The 15,973-nt window shown below is 40.1% G+C and overlaps 1 protein-coding gene across 2 annotated transcripts in view; it reads left to right on the forward strand.

Annotated features, from left to right (window-relative positions):
• Positions 1–14,226, forward strand: part of CYP19A1 (cytochrome P450 family 19 subfamily A member 1) — a 45,721-nt gene extending 31,495 nt beyond the window's left edge. For both annotated transcript variants that reach the window (XM_045059324.1, XM_045059325.1), the window contains exons 6-10: positions 2,030–2,144; positions 6,166–6,280; positions 6,720–6,882; positions 9,981–10,222; positions 11,426–14,226. In XM_045059324.1, coding sequence (XP_044915259.1) covers positions 2,030–2,144; positions 6,166–6,280; positions 6,720–6,882; positions 9,981–10,222; positions 11,426–11,683 — 893 coding nt within the window. In that variant the 3' untranslated portion in view covers positions 11,684–14,226. The remainder of the gene's footprint in view (positions 1–2,029; positions 2,145–6,165; positions 6,281–6,719; positions 6,883–9,980; positions 10,223–11,425) is intronic.
• Positions 14,227–15,973: the final 1,747 nt, after the last annotated feature.

Raw genomic sequence — 15,973 nt, forward strand, 5'->3', positions numbered from 1 at the left:
AGTAAATATCTAATAATGAATCAGGAAATAATAGGAGTCTTGAAGAAGAAACAGAGCAAGGGGCTAGAAAGTGAAGAAGTAGGTACCATGGCGGAAGCATATGTGGCTATTACAGAGAGGGGTGTCCAGAAAGGCCTGTGCAGAGAGGACACCAGAACATAAGCCTAAATGTTAAGTGAGACCATGAGCCTCATCCAGATTTGAGAGAAGAACATTACAGGCATGAGAACAGGGCCAACTTAAAAAACATTTTTGTGTTTTTTTAAATTTATTTTTGAGAGAGAGAGGCAGAGTGTGAGCGAGGGAGGGGCAGGGAGAGAGGGAGAGACAGAATGTGAAGCAGGCTATAGGCTCTGAGCTGTCAGCACAGAGCCCAACACAGGGCTTGAACTCATGAACTGTGAGACCATGACCTGAGCCAAAGTCAGCTGCTTAACCGACTGAGCCACCCAGGCGACCCCGGGGCCTACTTTTAACACTTGCCAAAACCAGCTGAGCTATAACACCTGCGGCCTACTTTGCCACATTTGGACCAGCAGATAAGCTATAAGCCTTCCTTTTCTCTTCTCCAGCTCTGTTTGCCCACGTCCCCTGCTCTTTATACTCCCTTCAAGAGTCATAGACACCTCATCTGACTGTCATTTGGATGGGAGCCCCATTCACTCTATTTTCAGTCACACCCCTTGCCTGATCCATCCCCTCTAATCCCAGCTGGCCTGTCCTACATGCATCTCTCCTAAGGTTAGGCAAGTGCATATTTTATAAGTCCCTGCTTCATAGTTCCCTGTTAGCCTTGGTTCTTAGGAAGGATGAAGTAAAGGGAATTGTAAACCTAGGGATAGGTTAACCTAGGGATATGGGCTGTGATGCTAGGAACCTGCATAATCCATGCAGAGTTATGTTTGTTCCTCTTCTCCACACACCACCCTTGTTAAACTCTCAATTTGCCTGAGGGAGCCAGTACAACAAAGAGGAAGGAACATTGCTCTGAGGTCAGATAGAACCGGGCTCCAGCGTAAGGACCTGCCTATCACACTGGATGTATGGTTTTAGGCAAGCTTCCTAGTTTCTATGAACTGCAGTTTCTTCATCTGAAAAAGTGATGACACCCCCCGCCCCCAAACAAGATTGTAAGGATTAAATGAGGTCTCTTTTTTAAAACACTTTGCACGGTGACTGGTATTTAGCGGTTGAAAATAAATCTCTATCCCCTTCTTTTTTGTACAATTTGAAAAAGCAGAGGTTTTCTTTCCCCTAGCATTCAATATAATTAAAGGACATTCATTAAAAGCTGACTATGGGGGCACCTGGGTGGCTCGGTTGAGCATCCCAGTTTGGCTCAGGTCATGATCTCATGGTTGGTGGGTTCGAGCCCCATGTCAGGCTCTGTGCTGACAGCTCAGAGCCTGGAGCCTACTTTGGATTCTGTTTCCCTCTCTCTCTCTGCCTCTCCCCCACTCATGCGCTGTCTCTCTCTCTCTCTCTCTCTCTCTCTCTCTCTCTCTCTCTCTTTCTCTCTCAAAAATAAATAAACATTAAAAAAAAGCTGACTATGCATGAGGCTCAGGGCCAGACATTAGAGATACCAAGATGAATTCTATACTCTGGACCAAAATGTAAACAGGAAAGTGGCATGGCTTTTTGCACTCCCAGGTGCCAGAATTGAGGCCAATGACGGCCATATCTACTCGTGCCCCTCTTATTTCCCATTGTCCAAAAACACAGGAAGGAGTTGGACACTCAGTCAAAGAAGGGCATGTGACATTCTAGGTTAGGTCTCTAACACGAACTTGAAAAGTGGCACATCTCTACTTAATTTTGTTAATTTAGATGCCAAACAGAATAAATTAATGTTTATTTGACTAGTGGCATTCACATGGCTGAAACACCAATGAAAGTGGGGACCTTGCCTAGCTTAGAACCCCAGGCTGATAAAAGACTCTATACAAGGGATCTTCTCTTCTCAAAATACCCTCCTTGGGCTCACATTTTTGCTCAACTACTCTGCTCTTTTGTTTTGTTTTTCCAGAAAGTGCCATTGTGGTTAAAATCCAGGGTTATTTTGATGCGTGGCAAGCTCTCCTTCTCAAACCAGACATCTTCTTTAAGATTTCTTGGCTATACAGAAAATATGAAAAGTCTGTGTAAGTAACACAAGTTTGGAAAACTTATCAGTGAGTTTGGATTGATTTGGGGTTGTGTCCTTGCTATTGTTGTCTTCAGCTAGCTGTCTGCTCTTCAGAGCCCACAAGGGAGCTGTGGATTAAGTTGCTGATGAAACACTTCTTACAGCAATTTGGCTGCGTATGGCCAGACCAAAGAGTAAGAGAAGCCTTTGGCCCAGGCAGCTTTTCAGCAAGGGGGCCAAGTGGGTGGTCTGGGAGCCCCATCTCTGGAAGTAGGACACCACAGTGTATTTTGAGTTGATGAGAAGGGTTGGCTGAACCTACCATTATTCTCTGACAAAATTCCCTTTGCATAGCTGGAAAAAGGAAACACAAGATCATTTTATAGTCGTGTTACTTCTGAACAAATTTAACAGAATTCAACTTGTAGGAATTGATCGTAGTCTCAAAAGATTTTTTTCACAATGACTATAATGAACTTCAATGAAATGTGTGATTTTCTTTTTTTAGTTACATATATAATATCTTTGGGGGATCCTGAAATGGTCATTAAATGGCTTTGCTGTGGTTATAGACTAGGCTAGCTCAAAACTGGACGAGTGCCCAATGGCCTATAGGCCAATCAGTAGGTTTTTAGAGTGTAAGTAGCCAGCCACTAAACACTGCCCTCTCTCACCACCAGTGAAAAGCCCATGGGATCTAGAGGCAGACACACCTGGTTTGTATCCTGTCTCTACTACTTAGTAACTAAACGGCCTTGGGAAGTTATTTAAAGTAAAATATTACCTACCTTCCAGGGTAGGGATATAGGTTAATGAGATCCTATATGTAGAGCAATTAACACAGAGGATGGCACATAGAAGGCACTAAATATGTTCCCCTTCCTTTTGTTCAGATCTTCCCCCACATGTCTCTAACCATCCTAAATTCTCCATCTCTAAAAGTTCCCAAACTTGTTTGAAGCCCCAACTTTATCCTGTTTGTGTATTTAAATTTAATAACAATGTTAGGGAGGAAGCCAACTTGATGTTGCTTTATATAGTTTCATGTGGTTGATGAGTATTAGGTGGGTGATTTAGATGCTTGGGTCTTTATACATTTCATTTAGTTTCCACCAGAGCTTCTTGTGACTAGAATCAATGAGATAATGGATTCACCTCTTCACTATGGTCAAAGTTGCCAGTGGTCTGAAGAGTCTCTTTTCATAGTTCCTGGTCATTAGTTTAGCTTTGGTTTTGGCCAGCAAGCCATAGAAATATATTGCATGAAATTGTATAATGGTTTCTCATAGTTTTCTACAGAAATTAGCTCAGCAACATTCCCTCTCTATGTAATATTTGCCAATGGTTAGTGTATTCATCTATATATCCTATGTCCTGGAGCAGTAAAGACCTAGAGAAATCTTTTAATCTTCTCCCCCATCCATGTCCATTACAATAATGCCAATGCTTTTTTTTAAATTGAGGTATAATTGACATATAACATTATATTACTTTCAGGTATACAACACAAAGACTCAATATTTGTATATGTTGTGAAATAATCACCATTATATCTAGTTACAAAATTTTTTTCTTGTGATAAAAACTTTTAAGATCTATTCTCTTAGCAACTTTCAAATATGCAATACAGTATTTTTAACTATAGTCACCATGTTGTACATTACATCTCCATGACTTATTTATTTTATAACTAGAACTTTGTACCTTTTCACCCCCTTCATCCATTTTGCCCACCTTTATCCCTCACCTCTGGTAGCCACCAATTTCTTCTCTGTATCTAAGAACTATGGGTTTTTTTTTTGTTTTAAGATTCCACATATAGATGAATTTATTATTCTCTTATTTCCTTTAGCATGCTTTATGTCACTCCCCTTCTTTGCCTCTTTTTCCACAGAAATGAATTAGATTATATAATATTTGTCTTTCTCTGTCATGCCAATACTTTTTAGAAATATACTGATGGAAAGGATTCTAGGACATCTACTCCCATCCCTACTTATTCAAGTTTATACTTCTGCTTATCTTAATTACAGAAGTATTGTTTTCTACTTCTTATTCTGGCAAGTTTAAGGCTTTTTAACCACAGAATATCTTAAGTAGGTGCTGTGGCCTGGACTGATAAACTAGCCACCCTTGTTTTGGCACAGAATATTCTCAGAGTGCCAAACCACAGACTCACAGATACATTCTTTTAACATATGCTTGTAAGTCAGAGATTACCTATTCCCTGAAAACTGTCACTGAACACAATTCTCCTAATTTTTAAGGGTATATAAATTCATATGCCTACATTTATGTAAAAGCTGGTCAGCTTTTAACCTGAATAAGAAGGATCCCAAAGGGTATTCACAGGCCCATGATTCTGGCCCCGGGTGGAGGCATATGTTCAGAAGTGGATGCAGTTCCATCAAGGAATTCTCTATGAATTCATAGTCTAAGGGCATTTCAACAACCCCCAGAATATTTGGGGGCCATTGCTCAGGTAGGAATGCTATGAGCATTTATAGCTCACCAACTAAGTGAATATCTGTCTCTAGTCTGTAAGAGTTGCTCAAAAAATATTGCTGAATAAATGGATTAGTAGATGAATGAATAAATTAATGTGAATATATCCTTGGTGTATATCTGGAGGTATGTGTGTATCTATAGGCACACTTACAGAGATACACAATAGATGGCATCCTCATTTAGAATGACACAATTACTCTACTAGCCTGAAGAATACCTCTTCAAATGTTTAAACACTTTCTTTGAGATGCCCAAAAAAAACTTTAAAAATGGGAGGGATCTTAAAGAATCTTCCTTTACTTTTGCTGCTGAGCTGGAGTAAACACACAGCTATTTATGTCAGCATCATCAACAGGGTGTACAGGTGACCATGTCAACAAGAATTTGAAAGAAATATTTATTGTATATTTAATGTAAGGCAGAATACCATTCCCTGAGGTTGGGGAACAATACACTTACACATGGACACATACACTTCAAGACAAAGGCCAGAATAACAGCATTTAGATCTTAAGATGGACTTATTGTTCATTGAGTCTGAGCTCTTCACTTTAAAAGAGATATAAGAGGGGTGCCTGGGTGGCTCAGTTGGTTGGCTGTCTGACTTCGGCTCAGATCATGATCTCACAGTTCGTGGGTTTGAGCCCCATGTTGGGCTCTGTGCTGACAGCTCAGAGCCTGCAGCCTGCTTGGCATCCTGTGTCTCCCTCTCTCTCTGCGCCTCCCCTGCTCATACTCTGTCTCTCTCTCTCTCAAAAATAAACATTAAAAAAAAATTTAGTAAAAAAAAAAAAAATAAAAGAGATTTAAGAGACTTAAAAGTAGGTTCCATAAAAAGAGAAGAATCCAGACTAGAAGCTGGCCCTCTCTTTCCAAAGTGCTCTTCCCTCTACCACACTGTCAAAATGCATGTACTATACATGCTTATGCAGCTAGTCAGTCAGTAAGCATTTACTTCATGTTTACTATGTGACAGAAACTGGAAAGTTTGAGAAGAAATATCAAGAATAATACTTGATCACCTGTGTTTTCTTGCTAGAACAGAAAGACTCAAACTCGGTAGTTCCCAGGGCTGGGCAAATAGAAGTGGGCCGGGTGGATACAAGTCAACAGGAAGTGAAGATACCTGTAGCCAAACTGGAGAGGGCATGCCCTTACTAAAGACATTCACTGTTTTTCAGTTTTGGTTTTCAATTTAAACACTGCATTGGCCAAGTCAAGGATCAGAAAACATGATTGGATTGACCATTTTGGTACCAGCTTTTAACATTTAACTAGAGGTTACAGCCTTAATTTTGCTACCAGTACCTAGACATCTTAGCTAAATTTGGTTCCTTAACATGAAGTATAATGAATATGCAATTTAAGGATATTTATGAAGAATTAAGTTTAAATTCAGTTATTAGTGCTAATGGGCTTCAACTTAGGCAGATAATTTTATTTAAACAAATGGCAAATGAATCTGTTTTCCTAGATGTCTTAACCGAGTACAAATAGATTATATTTTCTTTTTTTTTTTTTTTCTTTAGCAAGGATTTGAAAGATGCCATGGAAATTCTAATAGAAGAGAAAAGACACAGAATTTCCACAGCAGAGAAACTGGAAGACTGTATGGATTTTGCCACTGAGTTGATTTTTGCTGAGGTACTGACCCAGACTAACCATAATTCCCACGTAACATATGTGTATGACTGTTTGTGTATAGGCTGTGTAAAGATTCCCTCTTGTAATTGTTGCATACTTATGCTTTTAAGTATTTGCTCTAATACTTCTATAATGATAACCCAAACAATCCACTCATTCAACATTCCGGTAAGACTGACCTTTAAGACTGAAACTACATGTGTGCACAATACAAAATATGAAAATGGGGGAGCCCAAAGACAGCAAACACACAGATAATTGGTTAAATTTTTAACCTTTGGCTGAAGATTTTTATGAAAAATGCCCATAGTCAATTACAGAGACATAATATTTATGACTTCATTTTGTTGATGTTTTTTGATCCTAACTGTATCTTCCCCTCCTTTTTTGAAGCTTTGATTCACTTTTCCAATTTTTTCCCCTTCTTCCAATTGTTCAGAAACGCGGTGACCTGACAAAAGAGAATGTGAACCAATGCATACTGGAAATGCTGATCGCAGCACCAGACACCATGTCTGTCTCTGTGTTTTTTATGCTTTTTCTTATTGCAAAGCACCCTAAGGTTGAAGAGGCAATAATGAAGGAAATACAGACTGTCGTTGGTAAGAACTGGTCAAATAATAAAAGAGCTTAGAAAATAATTCCTTCTAAATGTCAGCTTTTTATGTCCTAAGTGTCAGATTTCAAACAAAATATTATAATCCACCCAAAGAACAATAAAAGTAGCCATTTTGCCACACTTTGATTATGCCAGATAGGTTGAAAAGGTAGTTCTTTCTGTGTGTTTTTTTCATTATAAAAATAATGCATTCTCATTGAAAAAATTTAAATAACAGATATAGAAAAGCAGAAAGTGACATTCCCTGATCCCTCCCACTCTCCTCCCCAGCCTCATTTGCATTCCCCAGGGAAACCACTGTTAATACTTTACTGTGTGTTCTTCAAGGTCTTTCTTAACCTGCATATAAACACATTTGTATGGTTGTATTTGTCTGCTTAATGATACATGGTATCTGCTTAAAGACCAAATACAATGTTCTGCCTACCTTATCAGTGGCAAAAGGCTTTTGTGAGTTCACCCAGGGAAACGGCTGTCCTCTATAGCAGTGTTTCTGGGTTTCAAGCAATCTGTCCACAAATGAACTTACAATCAGTGGCAGAAGGACAAGGAAAGGATGACAGCAAAGGCAGGAGACTGATCAGCTTCCCTCTCCCCCGAAATCCAGTGATGTTGGACCCTTCCTCTCCCTGCTCTCTCCTCCTCCACCAGGTCCCTGCTCAGCTCTTCCCTACACTAGTCTTCCCTGCTCTGCTTTTGCTTAAGCATCATTCTGCTCACTGATCCTGACACCACCACCCTTCCACAGAAACAGTGTCACATTTGAAAGAAGTCAGAATTGCTTTCTGGGGAAAAAACAGAATTCCTGGGGCACCTATGTGGCTCAGTTGGTTAAGCCTCCAACTCTTGATTCTGGTTCAGGTCATGATCTTGCAGTTTGTGGAATTGAGCCCCACAATGCAGAGCCTGCTTGGGATTCTCTCTCTCCCTCTCTCGGCCCTCCCCGCTCAAACAAACAAACAAACAAACAAACAGACAAACAAACAAACAACAGAATTCCTTGTTTAGAATGTCCTTTGCATGGATGATCTTTTAAAGAACACATTTCTGACATATGTAAAGAAGTATCAGTAATGACACTTTTCTCTCTTGACCTTAAGCGATTCCTGTGAAGCAACTTATTTGGTTGTAGAGAGGCACCATCTTTTTAAAGCCATTTGAGTGCTGCTTGAAATAGTTGACAGTAAGGGGAAATTTCATAAAGGGTTAAATTTGTGAAATAAGGGGTCTACAGATGCATTGTAGTAGGTGGGAAATTGCCTGGGAAGATGGGTAACAGGAAGCCAGAATAACATCCAAGCTCCAAATTCCGGAATGGTTTCTCACATGCCCCCTGTCAGGTTATGGGTTCTGGGTCAGGTGAAGTGGCACAACAGTGAATAAGCTACAGCTTTCCTACACTTGTGGGGTTCACAGGCTGGCAGGAGAAAGAGAACGTAACAAGCAAGCCCAGTGGACTAAAGAGAGAGCCATAGAATGATGGAGTTCAGGCGACAAGGGGCAAATTGCTCTTGAAACCATGAGCCTTTAATTCAACTTCCTTGAGATGTGAAAAGTGCTTGTGCCTCATGATGTCCCCCTGACGCTTCAACAAACCTCAGCAAAGATGGGAAACAGCTGAACCATTTGTACATGTGTTCGTGTTCCCTCTAGACATACTCACATAGTAATTACTTCCTAGGGAATGCCTTTGGTTACCTTCTCTGTCATCTTCCTTTCTACTTCTCCACCCCAGATAAATGTACCCCATTAGACCCTGGAGGGTACAAAGAGCCAGAGGCAAGGGGCAGGGCAGTTAGAGTTCTCTGACCAAAAGAGACTTCTGCTGAATGGTGTAGCTGTACAGGAGACAGAGCTGCCTCAGGACCCTGGGCTGATTTTGATTCTGTAAAAGTGGTAACCCATTTGAGGACACTCTGAAGCTTTGCCAGTTTTGGGAGTAATCTAAGCCTCTCTGACCAGTGTCAGGCCAATCTGAAACAGTGGGAGTATCTGTCAATCCCCAGCACAGCCAGAGCTCAGTGAGGCACCTATTTTGCTGTGGCAGGGAGAAGGGTTCTGTACCACAATAGATTGTTCTTGATCAGATGGGAAGAGGAACTATCAGTTTTGTGTTCCAGGCAGATGACTGCACAGGTAACCAGAGGAGAAAATGTCATTGAAACTGATTAAATTCACCACCTCACTTTGACTAGAGAAGGAGTGAATGTCCCCTAGAATTTAGAGTAGGAGACAAAATTTGAGGACCTCAGAGGCCAGGCAGACAAATGTTTGAAGCAGACTGTGTAGGTCTACATAAAACTGAAGGTAAGGGCACCTGGGTGGCTCAGTGGGTTAGGCATCCAACTCAATATCAGCTCAGGTCATGATCTCATGGTTGTGGAATGGAGCCCTGCATTGGGGCTGACAGCTCAGAGCCTCTCTCCTCTCTCTCTGTCCCTCCCCCAACTGTGCGCTCTCAAAATAAAAATTTTAAAATACTGCAGGTATATACCCCTCTAAAGGTTTATTGGCCACTCAAGTTCAGTCTGTCATTGCCATGTGGGTATATGAGACCAGTATAACCAGGTTTCCTGATTTTTCTAGAAATCCAGGCTTTTCTATGAAATCTCCTAGGTTTTATAGTAATTGGCCTCAAATATGAATTTTTATAAAGTACTCTGTGAACCAAACATGACATATTTGGCCCAAGCCATTTTTGCTGATTTGCATTAGAATTATGGAAAGAAATTTGGGGCATGTGGGTGGTTCAGTCAGTTAAGCATCCAACTTCTGCTTAGGTCATGATCTCACGGTTCATGAGTTCGAGCCCCACGTTGGGCTCTGGGCTGACAGCTCGGAGCCTGGAGCCCGCTTCAGATTCTGTGTCTCCCTCACTCCCTGACCTTCCCCTGCTCATGCTCTGTCTATTTATCTCTCTCAAAAACAAATAAACATTTAAAAAATTATTTAAAAAAGAATTATAGAAAGAAATTTTTTTCAACCAGGAGCAAACTATTCTGTGGAAACTATGGGAGTTTAAATGCCCAACACATATTGAAACTATCATTAACTCCTTGTCCTGTTTATCTGCTCCCACAGGTGAAAGAGAAATAAGGATTGATGATATGCAAAAATTAAAAGTGGTGGAAAACTTTATCTATGAAAGCATGCGGTACCAGCCTGTTGTGAACTTGGTCATGCGCAAAGCCTTACAGGATGATGTCATAGATGGCTATCCAGTGAAAAAGGGGACTAACATTATCCTGAATATCGGAAGAATGCATAGACTTGAGTTTTTCCCCAAGCCCAATGAATTTACTCTTGAAAACTTTGCAAAGAATGTAAGAACTCTTCCTTAAAACTGAGTGTGCCACTCCTAAAAATGTCAATTGTTAAATCCTTTCTGGTTCTGTTTGTACCCTGTACATTTCACCCTATTTACTGTTCCCCTGTATTGCCTCACCAGAAGCACACATTTCCCCTACCTTAGAACATGCCTACCATATTCATCCTTAAGCCAAAGATGCTGGGTCACCAGTTCTGAGAAGTATCCACATGTAGCCACACAATGGGTCAAAACTTGAAAAATCCAGGCCCTTAATTTGGCTACAATGAAGCAAATTTTGTTTAACCCAAACAACCTTGTCCATTTCAACCTGTCCCTTTGTAATCACGTAGATTCAGCTCTCGCACCAACTAAGCAAAGGAAAGCCACTTGTGCCTCAGTTGGAAATTGAATGAGACTAAAAGATTTAGCTTTTGCAGTCTGCCTTTGGTTCACCAAATGGCCCCATGAACAGTAGTTCCCATTCTAAATAGAACTCAGTAATTAGAAGAGCTTCACCTTTCACTGAAGGAAACTGTAGATTCTGCTTCTATTATGTCCAATTTTAGGCAATGATGTTTATTAATCTAAATTATCCAGATATTTCCCTCACTGCCCTCTTTTTCCATTTGCATATGATGTAGAAATGTGATCTTAATTAATCCAGTTTTCTAGGTCATTCTGTTTCTATGTGAACAACCCATGCTATGTTGACAATTGGTCAACAAAAACTCATTAAGCATATACTAAATGCCAGGTACTATGTAAGTACAGATGTGAACAAGACAGACAGATGTGATCTCCATTAATTTTTTGCATAACTAAAAATATTTAGGTGCTTGGCACTAATAGGCCAGGAGTCAACATCTTTGCACAAAAACAATCTTTGTCTTGGTGACATGCAGAAGAGTAGTAAAGCTGTGACCATCCCTCAGAGATAGTTGAGTATGCTAACACTGGCTGTAATAAGATTGTGCGTAATTGCTTTACCCCAGGACATTAACATAAAGAGCAAAAGTGGGGACTGTCCAAGGCTGGGTGTATGTCACAGAGGGTGAATCACATTGGATGGAGAAAAGAGCTTACTTGAGTTACAGTCACTCAACGTTTAGACCCTGAAATAGCATTCTGACTGATTAGTGTTTTCAGGGTGAATCAAACAGAGACTGCATAACTCTAGCCTTTAATACTCTGGCTAACTGTCTGATCATTTTCATAGGTTCCTTACAGGTATTTTCAGCCATTTGGTTTTGGGCCCCGTAGCTGTGCAGGAAAGTACATCGCCATGGTGATGCTGAAAGTCATCCTGGTTACACTTCTGAGACGATTCCACGTGCAGACTTTGCAAGGAGAGTGTATTGAAAATATGCAGAAAAAACATGGCTTGTCCTTACACCCAGATGAGACTGGCAACTTGCTGGAAATGGTTTTTACCCCAAGACATTCAGAAAAGTGCCTCAACACTAAAGAAGGTTGATCAGTACCTACTCTGGAGCATTTCTCATCAGTAGTTCACATGGAAATCGCCCGTCTTTACCAGGTAGTATCATCCTCACAGTGGACATTTGGTGGCCTGTGCCATTTTATAGGCATACCTCATATGGGCTGTCAGCAAGCCAGGAAACATTGGTTGTCTGTTCTTGTCCAAACCATAGAACCAGACTTCCAAAGAAAATAGAGGCCAACAGTTTGCAGGGGAAATAGTCAATTACACAAAACAGGCTTTGAAAAAGATAGGCCATGAGCAAAACTTATGTCCTCCTTCCCACAAAATCTCCACTGCCCTGCCCCAAGAACATTTTAATGTCTGGGGCAGAAGCACTCAAGTCCATTAGAAAGACCAGGCTGGTGTCTGGGTATTTAGGGCCAAACATACCTGCTAATGTGAATAAAAGTGTTTTGATTTAGTTTTTAGTGGTAGGGTCTACAACATTCATATTCTTTGGAGAAATGCTTACAAATTCAGCATTTGACTTTTCCTATGAATTATTCAATTAACTCTTGATTATCCACAGGTGACTTGTCTGTGGCAAAAGTTAAATAGGAGACTCTCCTTTCCCAGTCTCTCAGTTCATGCCTCAGCCAATTACCTCCACTACAATAGATATCAATTTGGGTGATACAGAGTAATTTAGTAATAGCCTAAGTAAAATATAATTAGGACCACCCACCTGTTATAGGGGAAAAAATCACACAATGCATTTCAAATTCAAATAAAAATTATTTTCTTCATGTTTGCATCCTTGGTTAGCTCCACTAGTGCTAACCAAGAGATGCCTTTAAATAATGGCATCTATTAACTCTTATAACAGCCCCCAGTGATTTGAGGCAGGAAAAGTCCTCTATATCTACATCTAATTCTCCAACCCAGTGGGCTCAAACCCATTCCATCCTCTTTCTCCCTCAACAGTCTCCCCTTCTCTTTCTTTCCCTGATCCCAAAGTCAATAGCAACAGATCAGTGGAGAATATGGTCAGGGTAGAACCCCTGCAATCATCTTTTATCCTACCTCGGATTTAATAGTTATCTTAGAGATTTAACAGCTATTGAGTTTATTGAATCATTACACATAGCCATGGATAAAATGCACACCTTATAATTAGCTCTTTAAAGAGAATCAAGTAGATCAGTTAATTTTCCAAATACCACTTTACTTGTGTTACATAGCCAATATGATTCTATCTGCTGAATGCCATTTAAAAATTAAAAATCATTTGCAAAAATTAAGCTCATTACCACTGAGTCAACCACCATCTCCACATTTGAATATTCTCTTCATCCTCCTGTTTGGCAATAAAATAACAACTGAGTATAAAATGAGAGTGTAAGCTCCTTGAGAGCAGCTCTTTTCTTTCTCTTATAATCCATCCCAATCCCCCATTCTGACTCCCCAGAAGGAAGGATAGCACTGGATAGACACTCTTGCTCATAGAACCCCTAACTGACACCAGAATCCAACTAAAGAGAAGGCAGGTATTCTAAGATTTCAAGGATAGGTAATAGTAAAGAGGAAAATATTTGAACTTGGAATTATTTGGATCCATATGGCCTCAACATACACATAAATATGCCTATGTACTTGAATATATCCACAGTTGGGTCTGGACAATCATCCAAATAGTTCAGTCCCCTGAAATAACGGCCAGGATTTTAGATTTTAATGTATCTAAGTTAATTCTTTTGATGACTGTTAACACATACTTTGCCTCTGGCTGGAGCTTCACAGTAGAGGAAAAGACTTCAGATTAGTGTACTTCACCCATCCAGTTCCCTTGGAACATCTATTGTATTTTGTATGTATATATGTATCCAAGGCCTATGTTTACATGATCAAAGTCAAACGGAGGGTTTATATAGTTGTATAGCAATATTGTGGATACAAAAATATTCTGGGCAAAAACTAGGGGTGGGGGTGGGAGCAGGGGAAGAATAGGAAGAGGGCAAATGCTGGTTTGAATGATCCAAGCAAACTCTTTCAGAATCAAATTATCTGGGTAATCATTCAAATTTTCTCTCTGCTTAGCCTGTACCGACAAATCCCATATGTTTGTACAGGCTTGGCCTAAAGTATTTGGAATACCGTTGATTTTTCATTAGGCTTATCAACATATATTTGAAAATCCTGTTTTCTCTTCAGAATTTTGCCTCATTGTCCTGTACTTGTTACTCTTGAATGTGCCGTGGATTCTGTTTTTACTAGTTTTCAAAGAACTGGAGTATATAAATTGTCAGTGAAATGCATGCATTATAAGGGCTCTATTATTGTAAAATTGTGAGGACAATTGTGCCCTCCCATCCTCAGGTGTACTGGACACCCCCCTCGGCCTTTATTGACATCCCACTTTTTCCTACTCCAAGTGGAAAACAATCACCTACAGAAAGCCCCACATATCAAGAAATGTCAGTCGGAAGTTGTCACTTTTATTTCTAAACATCACCTTTTGCCTGTCGTGGTGCTAATATTCTAGTAAGTGTGTGGCCTTTGCCCACTAAAAAGAATACTAACTGGAACCTCCTCAATCTCCTGTATCAGCTGGGGTTTGTGACTGAATCTCTCACCCATATTTGCAGAAGGATTTGCTAAGTTAAATTTTGTCAAAGTAATAAGTGGAATGGAATTTGTGGTACTTTCAGTTGGACTTAGCTCAAAAAAAGCAAAGTCAGGGCTGAACTCTCCAGGGCTCAACAGATAGGGCGTAGCTGAGTGAACTCCCTCATTTCCTTTCTGCAGCTTTTAACAGATGTTGGCCCATGTCTGGAGAGCCAACGGCCATACCCTATTTCCATCAGGCCAATCAAACAAACAGAATGCATTTACACAAGTCAACCTGGTCAACGAGTCCAGCCCATTAGGGATACTCGGCCCCTTTCTCTTCTCCCAAGAAATTATTTTAAAGCATAAAACAAATGGGAATTATCACAAGACTATAATTATAAAAAATATTATAAGAATAACCTTGCGGGACGCCTGGGTAGCTCAGTTGGTGAAATATCCAATTATTGATTTCAGCTTAGGTCAATGATCTCCCAGTTTGTGGGATCAAGCCCCATGTTGGGCTCTGCACTGAGAGCATGGAGCCTACTTGGGATTCTCTCTCACCCTCTCTCTGCCCTTCCCCTGCTCACACTCTCTCTCTCTCTAAAATAAAATTTAAAAAAATACTTTAAAAAAAGAATAAGCTTGAATCCACTCTAATCATAACCAAAAGCAAATGTTTCACAAACTTCAGTATTTTTATTTACAGTAGCCCCCCTTTATCCATAGCTTCACTTCTGCAGTTTCAGTGACCCATGGTCAATGGCAGTCAGGAAGAAGATGATCCTCCTGACTTACTGTCAGAAAGTCAATAGTAGCCTAATACTAGGTCACAATGCCTGCGTCAATTCACCTCAATCCATCTCACCATGTAGGCATTTTATCATTTCACATCAAAATAGTGCAGTTGTGAGTGCAGTACAGGGTGAGTTCAGGGTGAATGCAGTACAAGAAGATATTTTGAGGGAGGCAGGAAGAGACCACATTCACAAACCTTCTATTACAGTCTATTGTTATAATTGTTATATTTTATTATTAGCTATTGTTTTAATCTCTTACTGTGTTTAATTTTTAAATTAAACTTTATCATAGGAATGTCTGTACAGGAAGAAAACAGTATGTATAGGGTTTTGGTACAATCCATGGTTTCAGGTATTCCCTGTGGGTCTTAGAACATATTCCTCATGAAAGAGGTGGACTTACTGTATTAGTAAAATATTTCCTGCAATGAAGATCTTAAGTTACAAGACATGCAAATTGAGCCTATGACCCAGGTGATTTTTTTTAGGTTCCTTTCAGCTCTGTGACTTATTTATAAGGAGTATTTACAAGGAATCTTGACTCACCCTTTTTGTAAATGTATAGTTGGAGCAAGCTGTTCAATCTCACCATACCTCAGTTTTCTCATCAATCCAATGGGGATAATAATTACTTCATAAAGTTGCCATGAGGATTACAAGGGAAGATTCATGTGAAGCTCTTGGCATAGTGTCTGGTACAGGGCAACCTCTTACTATGCATAGGCATAATAATGATGATGCTCAGTAGTTAGGCTGACTCATGACATTCTCAAACCTTTTCTCATCCAGTAGAGATGGCAGAAGATGTGCCAGATGCTTCCACATCCATTATCTCATTGTAAGCTTCACGACAACTCTCACATTAGTATGATTGCCCCAGTAAGCCCCACATTGTATCCATGAAAACAGAGAGTCAGGGAGTATGGGAGAC

Source organism: Felis catus, chromosome B3, assembly GCF_018350175.1.
Source record: "Felis catus isolate Fca126 chromosome B3, F.catus_Fca126_mat1.0, whole genome shotgun sequence".
Classification (NCBI taxonomy): Eukaryota; Metazoa; Chordata; class Mammalia; order Carnivora; family Felidae; genus Felis; species Felis catus.